Consider the following 9,402-nt stretch of genomic DNA (forward strand, 5'->3'; position numbering starts at 1 on the left):
TTTAAGAATTTAATATTATTTCTTTAAAATAATTTTTATAAAATATATTTTTATCTTGTAATGAGACATATAAAATATAGACAAAATGTATATCATATTATCATATTTTAATTTATGCAAATATTGTATTTGCAAACTGTAATAAATTCTATGCATAAATGCATTTTTTGATTATATAAAGTATTTTATTTATAAAATATGTATAAAATACTCAAAAAAATAAAATATCTTTCATTGTTGTGTATGATTTTCTATATAGAGAATTATTAATATTTTATTTTTATTTTAAAATGTCAAAATGTTAAACTAACTAAATATAAACTTATAAAGTTTATATTATAATAAAATTACATTATATTTTTAATAGTATTATTTAAAAAATAGATAAAATATACATATAAATTTTATTTCATATAATATAGTTAATTTATAAAAAATTATGAAAATATATTTAAAATTAATTTATAAAAGTTACAATATGGTATGTATGAATATGTGTCATGTGTGCGCGCGTATCTGTTTAATATGATAATATTTTCAAACTATATTGAAAATAAAATAAAATTTCAAATAATTACCTTTTCTTGAAGATATATAACATTTTGTTTCTTTTTTAAATTTTTTGTTGACTGTGCAGTAAACAATTACATTTATTTTTAAAGTTGAAGTTGGTTGAAAAAAAATTTTAAAATTTAATTTTCTTTTCTTCAAAAGTATATGTTTATCCAAAAGTATAATTACTTGCTCTTTCAGAGGACTTAATAATGTATCTATGTTCTGTAATGATCACTTGATGATAGATTTTATAATATTATTTAAAATTTTAATTATATTTATATTCTGTTATGAGATTCAATTTGATAACATCAATATTAATCTTTATGTTTTTTTTTTTTATATTTTAAAATAAAATACTTTGTTTTCAGGTGTATGTGATTTTTCAAATACATTTAACATACTTGAATTTTCCAAGATGTTATCTTCCATGGTAGACTGAGAATTCTCTAATTTAAAATCTTCCTTGTAGATTGTATCCATCATAGAATCTTCATGAAAACTTAGTAAAATTTGTTCTTTTTGTTGAGATATACGTTTTAATTGTTGAACACCTGCACATTTTAGTTGTTTGTGTATATTTTTAGATGTATAATAATTTTTAGATGATGTTTGACAATATGACAATATGTGAAATATGTTAACAATAGTGATTTACATGTATTTTGCACATCTTGATAATTCATAATAATATTCAGTGAATATTTTAAGTTCAATTCATTTTGATTGAATTGAACAATAGATAAAAATAATTCTTTTTCTTCTTTTTTCATTTTAATTTTCTTTTTACATTTTAATGTCCGTGTTACTAAAATTTAAATATCAGTCTTGAATTGCAAAATGACATAAAATTTATTCTTCTCTATGCATAAATGCATTTTTGATTATATAAAATATTTTACTTATAAGATGTTTAAAAGGCACTCAAAACAATAAAATGTCTTCCAATGTTGATCTTCCATGAGGAGAATTATTAATTTGGAGTCTTTGAAATTTAATATTAAAATATTAAATCTAATTAAATATTAAAACTTCTCTATTTGATAAAACTACCACACTGTGTTTTTGATGCCATTATTTGAATATGTAGACAAAATGTGAAATATATATAAATTTTATTATACATAATATAGTTATTTCATAAAAATATTTAATTATACAAAATTTATATTTATTTATTCAACATGATGATATTCTAAAACTACATAGAAAATAAAATAAATTTTAAAATAAGAATTAGTTTATTTTTAAAGTAAAACAAATTATCAAGAATATTTAAAGTAAAATTACCTTTCTTTTTTATAGAGACACAATGATTTTTTTTATTTTTTTGCTGATTTATAGAACAAAGAATTCCATTTGTTGAAGTTGGTTGAATAAAATTTTGAAATTGTAATTTTCTTTTTTTCAAAGATATATCTTCATTCAAAGTTGTAATTATTTGTTCTTTAATAGAATTTGATGGTTGCATATCTATATCTTGTAATGACCATTTGGCATTAGATTTTCCAATATTATTTGAAACTTTAGTTGTATTCTTATCTGTTATGAGATTTGCTTTGATTATATCAGTATCAATTTCCATATTTTTTTCTGATAATTTGAAACAAGATTTATTTTTAGATATATGTGATTTTTCAGATATATTTGATATACTTGAATCTTCTGAGATGTCTTCCATAATATCTTGAGGATTTTCTAATTTGGAATCTTCTTTGTAGATTGTATCCACCATAGAATCTTCATAAAGATTAAATAAAATTTGTTTTTGTTGAGACATATGTTTTACCCCTGGGTAATTTAATTGTTTATTTTTCTTTTTAGATGTACAACAATTTTTAGGAGATGTTTGACAATATGACATTTGAAATGTTGACAATGGTGATTCACATGTATTTTGTATATTTTGATAATTCAAAGGATTGATAATAGTAATTTCTGAACATCTTAAGTTTAATTCATCTTGATTGGGTTGAATAATAGATGTAAATGATTCTTTTTCTTTTTTTTTCATTTTAATTTTTCTTTTAGAATTTAATGTCCATTTAGGTAATTTAGATTGTGTACTAATTTTTATTTTACGTTTTGTAATATGATTTTGTTTTTCTTTATTATATTGCATAGTTTTTTGAATATTTCTTTGTCTCATAGAATTTTTATGTTTTTGTTTAACACATTGAAATGTTGTATCAATGTTACATGATATTGAATCTGTGGAAGACAATAAATCACAAGAATCTAAAGATTGTTTTTTTATAAAAGGACTAGTTTCAAGTTCTGTACATGCATATTTTTGTGATGACTGAACATTATCTCTTGATTGATTTAATATATAATTCATATTTGATGAAATGTTATTAGTAATACAAATTTCAGATAAATCTTGATTTTTTGTATCACTAAGTGGTTGAACTTGATTAATATCTTTTTTTTGAAAAATATATGATTTTTCTATAAAATTACCAGTATTAAACTTATCAGTAGGACTAGAAAGACTGTATTTAGGAAATAATTCTTTATCTTCAGAAGATATGTTACCTGAATTGACTAAAACAGTTGAATGATCAGAAAATGAAGGTATACTTTTACTCAATGAATAAGAATCAATTATTTCTTCTGCACTTGAGTTCAATCCAAATCCAACTATATCCATACTATCATCAACATAACGATTTTGATTATATAATTCCTTATTTTCTTGTAAAAATGTATTTTCTAAATCATTCTTTTCTGTAATTTTTTCTTCAAAATTCAATTCAGATATATTAGAATTTTTTGTTGATATTTCATCTTTAAAAGTTTTTTTAATTAATCGCGGATTAATTGCCTGTGTATTTGAATACATAAAATCATTTGAAGGAGAATCAAAATCAAATAAACTATTTAATATTCCAGTTATTCCAAGACTACCTTCAGGTAATAATGTTTGAGAATTTTCTGTATTTGATAAAATATATTTTTCTTCTGTTTCATTAGAATGTATATATTCAGATGGTGAAAAAAAATCTTTAATACAATCTAATACACTATTTGAATTATCATAATTAATTGGCGACATCAATGGAGATTGTGAATTTTCCCAAATTTCTTGTTCATCCTTAATAGTTATATGTACATTTAGAATACTATCTAAAATATCAATATTTTCAAATTCATCTACAGAACATGATTTTGCATCATTTTTTTGTGGCAAATTTTCTACTTTAGAATTTTCTATTTCCCAATTTATATTTCGATCTAATTCTTTAGTATTTTTCAAATCATGTATAGAAGATATATCACATATCTGATCTATTGATGTACTAATTTTACATTCATTTGTTTTCAATATCTTATCTTTTAAAATTTCAAAATTTTCATTATTTTCTTCTTTAATAGGATGTTCAAATTTAGATTTTATATAGTTACCTATAGAATTTGAAAGTGATTTGTTTTCGAGAAGAATATTATTTTTTCCATGAGAACAATATTCTTCTGATTGAGATATTGATTTATAAAGTTTATCCAAAAAATTAATATCTTGACATTTGCATATATTTAATAAGTCTTTTTTTCCATGAAATTTTAAAATTTTGCTAAGTTCTTCTCTTTCTGCATTTGTCAATGAATTGATGTTTTGTATCCATTTTGATGATGATTCTGTAGATTCATTTTCCAAAACTTGTTGTTTTTCCGCATAAACAGTCATAATATGTTCACCAATACGATTTAAAACATCCATACATTTATCAAGATCATTTAATATACACATTATATTTTTGTCACAAATTGATGTTTTACCAATAGCATCCTTATCTACTGTATTTTGCGCCACATCATTTTTTGTGATATTAAATATGCTATTGTTATGGTAGGAAAAAGGTTTTATATCAATTTTTTTACAACAATTTGTGCATTCATGAATTTCATGAGCAATATTTTGTTTCATGGTTTCTATTATTTCTGGATTATTCATGGATTGCAAATGACCATCACTTTGTACATAAATAGATTCATTTTGACAGTAAGTATTTTTTTCTATCACATTAAGATCTATATTTGTTGGTAATTCTTGTTTTATGGATTGTACATCTGTAATATCATTTTGGCACTCCTTTGACAATAATATTGTCTTTATGGAACTTTCTTGTTGAGTATTCATTTCATTACATTCATTAATTATATTTTTATAAAAAATGTTATATTCAGAAGACATTTTATTTTCATTCCTATTTTCTTTCAATAGATTTAATATAGTTCTTGGTTCTTTAATATTTTGTCCCATAGTACTTAGAATTTCCAGCAAATATAGAACTTTATTGAGTTGTGTATCAGTTTGTTTTGTTGATGAATTACATGTATCACATTGTTTATGTTGAAACATATATTTTACTTCATTTTTATTGAGAATATAATCTTGTGTATTTTTTAAATTATGAGTATTATCCTGAAATGATTTTTCCATTAAAGTACTACTTTCTGTATTTTCATTAATCTTATTATTTGAAATTAGTTGTTTTTCAAGAAGAATGTTATGGGAAAAATTTTCAGAGTTCTTTATATTATGAGCATCTGAAATTTTTATTTGATTTCTATGTTTTAGTTCATCAATTTGTTTCTGTATTTTATATTTTTTCTTTACCATTTTTAACCATTCTAAATTTCTTTGACATTTTTTCTTTCTTTTCTTTTTATCTGTTTTTAGTTCATCTTCTTTAGTTAAATCAATTAAAATTAATTCTCCAGGTTTTAATTTTGATATCTTTTTATAATTTTTAAATTTGTTTCTTGATGGGAGAAGTTCATCATTATTTTTATTATTTTTTATTCCATCTTTAAAAGCATGATTATTTTCTGTATTATTTTTTATTAATTCACAGTTTATAAAACTTTTTTGAACACTATATAAATCCTAAAAATAACGGAATCAAAATAATCAATAATATTTATAAATTTATAATTTTTAATAAAAAAATTTACCTGTAAATATAAATCAGAATTTTGTGTTATGAAATTATCTTTAGATTCAATTGCTTCTTCAAATACTAAAAAATTATTACATGCAGTTTTTAAATTAAATACATTTGGTTGTAATAGAGCAAGAGTTCCATTTTCAAATTCTGTTGGAATTTTACATATAATTTTCAATAATTCATCTCGCATTTTTGGAATACATGGACCTAATATTGTTAAAGCTATCTTATTCACTTCCTTTTTTTCTTCTATAGTTTCTTTCATTTTTTTCCATATTTTTAGAACAAGTAAATATCTAACATACTCTACATCTGTTAAAGATTCTACACTTTTCTTGAAACTAGTAAAACTTTTCCTAATATAAGAAAAATAGTTTATATTATGTAAGAAAACTTTATACTAAAAAGTAGAAGATATTAAATATTTACATACATGAATATAAAATCAAAAATTTTTGAATATTTTTTAGTAACAAATTTTAGTTTAAGCAATACTCTAAAAATATGTTTTTCTGAGTTACCTAGAATAAAAATAATACTTTAATATTTTTTATTTAAATTTTAAATGATTTTTTTTAACTTACTTAGATATATCCATAATGCTGAAAGCAGTTTTGAAGCAATTTTAGATGAATCCATAGTGTGTGTAAAAGTTTTAAGTTCTATATCTATGTATATTCCTAATAGTATTGACATTTCATTTAAATACGAGTTGTAATCATTAACATGCTATTAAAAACATTTATTAATAAATTTTTAATATTTATCATTTTGTCATTTTTATTACATTCATAATTAATGATTTAATAATACCTCTTTAATATCATTCCAATAAAGATGAAAAAATGTTAATGTAGTACTCAGATGATTTTTTAATTTTGTCATATCCAATACTTTTTCACAATATGTATTTATATTAGTTAAAATATTTCTAAAATACATAATATTAATTAATATTAGTTTTAAATTATATAAATTATATTTCAATGTAAATAATTTTTTCATTTGTATATTATATATTATATATACATTTTCATTTCTTTAAATATATATATATATAATATATTTTTTCTTAGAAAATATAATAATCTTACTGTGTGTAAAGGAAAAGTAAATGTTTTAATAATTCATAACTTCTATGTCCCACAGATGAACACATTAGATTATTAAATTTATCAAGCCATAGAAATATATTTTCACATGATTTAATATCATTGAAATGACTAATTATATATTCTTGATTTATATATTTTTTTGACATACTTATAGGATTATTGCATGTCAATATTAAATCTACTTTATTTCTTTTATCCATTATTTTTTTTTATAAAAATCTGCTGTAAATTTATTAAAATTAATATTATATTTAATTATCATTTATAATTACATTATAATTACATTTATAATTATATAAGAGATATAATATAAAATTTGAATATTAAATTTAGATATAATTAAAAAATTATTTTTAAACTATACAAACATTTAAAAAAATATATAATTTTTATATAAATTTGAAAGAATGTTAATTATTAATATATTTTTTATATTTTTTATATCTCTTTCAATATTTATCGATTAATTATTTACTAAATTTGAAATAAAAGAATTATTTATATTTGTATCTTATGTATCATATAGAATAGAATGTATTATATATATTTGTATCATATAGAATAAATTATAATTTAAAAATTATTTTTATTAAAATTTAAAATCTAATATAATTACATGTAATATTACATTATAATAATATACTATTCTTTTAATAATATATAGTATATTAATATAATATAAGATAAAAAATATGTATTTTTCTTAAAATAAATTAATCAAATTATAGAAAATAAAATTTAACAATAAACGTACACATGTTAATATAATATTTAATATAATTATATATTACTATAATTCATAATATAACCACGTGTCAATGTTATATTGTAAAAGTCTAAATAATAACAATCAACAATGAAAGAACACAAGTTTCCTTGAATGTGCATTTGTTTTTAGAAGCGTGTCGAAAATACAAAGATTAAATAATCTTCGCTTCTTAATATGCATTGTTATATCATTTACTACTACATACCTGCAACAAAATGAAATTAAACGGAAACGATCATCACTTTCATTTTGTCGTAATAAGGCGTCTCATAGCTTTAGTTCTTTACGTTTTCTACAGCATAGCCGCATACAACTGTAAATTTATTGCAACCTGCGCCGCCTGTTGTCGATGTGCTCGAAACTTATGATAGCTCTTCGAGTAAAACACGACGCCTCGCGTCAATGCTGAATCAACGCCGCCGTTATCTTAACAATTTGAGCGTTGCTACGGAAATTACAAATACAGGTACGGCCGCACCCTTTAAAGAACCCCAATGCATTGTTGATAATTTAAAAATATTTTTTTACTGATAATGAAATTGACGATATATTATATTGAAATGTTATTATATTTTGATAAATTCTTTTTCTTCATTTATTACAATAAATGCAAATTTTAGAAATTATAATTGTATAACTGACAGTCATTGTGAGAATTATTTAAATTTAATGTTTGAACATTTTTACATTTATAACGAATATAAATTTCTTTAAAGTAAAAAAAAAAGTTTATATATATTTTTTTCTATATATGATATTTAAAAAATGAATAGAATAATATGATTATGTAATTTTCATGATTATATATGAACAAATATAATCATTTCCATTATGAATTTACACGTAAATTTCACAAATGAATTTTTCATCAAATATTATAATCATTTTATTTATGTTAATAATAAAATTAATAAGTTTTTACGTAATTTAAATATAAAATGTATCAATCAAATTGACAAAAGAATTTTAAAGCACACAGATCACACACTGTCACGTGCAGTTAAATGGATCAGTTCAAAGATTTTAGTATATACGCTCCTGAATAGAGAAGTGCACACCGAAGCGCAGACGTTACTCGAACTTTTCGACTATAATAACCGCTAGCGGCCGATCACGTATGTGACATGGCGTCCGGGTAGAAAGAAAGTTGACTGTTAAATAAGCGTTAATGTTGTTTTTATGACATTGACCAACCGAAAAGGGAACATCCGAGGCCGCGAATTTCCCACAGACACCGGCATTGATGGTAATGCATGCGAGGAAACCACAAAGGATCAGCGATGGGTAGGGTACCGCCGTCAAATACCCAATCCTGACACAACCAACCTCTACTCACCTCACCTCTCATCTTCAAAGTCCGTCCATCCGACCCACTCGACATTACTACTACCGCCATTCGCGGGAGATTTTCCTCGATGGAAATTTTATTTTCCATCCTGGAATGTCCGCTGTCTTGTAATTCTATTCACCATTTATCTTCTATGATTGCAGGTACTTCGAAAAGCACCAGGCCCATCCCTATCAGGTAAATATCATCCGAGCAATTGGTGTCGGGGGTTTAGGAGTGGGGTAATTCGTCTACAGTGCGATTGTATGCACAATTTTACCGCGATTCTTTTCATTCTCACTAAAAAAGAAATAAAATTCTCTTTTTTTGTTTGCGCTTTTTATTTCGATAATCGCGCAATCAACTGTGTCAATAGTTCTTTCATATTTCTTGCATTACTTTCTTTTTTATAGTTCGTTGTTAACTAAACCACAATTAGATATTATAGACAAATTATTTATAAGAATTTCATTATAGTTTCCGAATACGCGATATTTTTTTATTTAGTGTCCAATATTTCTTATGTATTTTGCCCGCCTATTTTGTCCCTTTCGTGTGGCGCAAATATCGCATAGCTTTTGTATGTTTGATGTGTATATATATATATATATGTATGTGTGTGTGTGTGCGTGTGTATGCATGTGTGTATGTATGTATGTATATGTGTATATATATATATATATA

General features: G+C 22.6%; 2 protein-coding genes across 5 annotated transcripts in view; one reads left to right on the forward strand and one right to left on the reverse strand.

Annotated features, from left to right (window-relative positions):
• Positions 1-7,983, reverse strand: part of LOC102672148 (uncharacterized protein PFB0145c-like) — an 8,677-nt gene extending 694 nt beyond the window's left edge. Inside the window, exons 1-8 of the mRNA XM_031509455.1 lie at positions 7,597-7,983; positions 6,602-6,844; positions 6,321-6,438; positions 6,092-6,236; positions 5,941-6,028; positions 5,515-5,863; positions 1,846-5,446; positions 579-1,756 (exon numbers count right to left, since the gene is read on the reverse strand). Coding sequence (XP_031365315.1) covers positions 1,731-1,756; positions 1,846-5,446; positions 5,515-5,863; positions 5,941-6,028; positions 6,092-6,236; positions 6,321-6,438; positions 6,602-6,822 — 4,548 coding nt within the window. The 5' untranslated portion in view covers positions 6,823-6,844; positions 7,597-7,983 and the 3' untranslated portion in view covers positions 579-1,730. The remainder of the gene's footprint in view (positions 1-578; positions 1,757-1,845; positions 5,447-5,514; positions 5,864-5,940; positions 6,029-6,091; positions 6,237-6,320; positions 6,439-6,601; positions 6,845-7,596) is intronic.
• A 414-nt stretch (positions 7,984-8,397) lies between these two features.
• Positions 8,398-9,402, forward strand: part of LOC102680290 (WW domain-containing adapter protein with coiled-coil homolog) — a 12,030-nt gene continuing 11,025 nt past the window's right edge. For 3 of the 4 annotated variants that reach the window (XM_031509461.1, XM_006613539.2, XM_006613540.2), the window contains exons 1-2: positions 8,398-8,675; positions 8,883-8,916. In XM_031509461.1, coding sequence (XP_031365321.1) covers positions 8,635-8,675; positions 8,883-8,916 — 75 coding nt within the window. In that variant the 5' untranslated portion in view covers positions 8,398-8,634. The remainder of the gene's footprint in view (positions 8,676-8,882; positions 8,917-9,402) is intronic. The other variant, XM_006613541.2, reaches the window with a different exon arrangement.

The sequence above is a fragment of the Apis dorsata genome, unplaced genomic scaffold (genome assembly GCF_000469605.1).
Source record: "Apis dorsata unplaced genomic scaffold, Apis dorsata 1.3 scaffold_156, whole genome shotgun sequence".
NCBI classification, from domain to species: domain Eukaryota; kingdom Metazoa; phylum Arthropoda; class Insecta; order Hymenoptera; family Apidae; genus Apis; species Apis dorsata.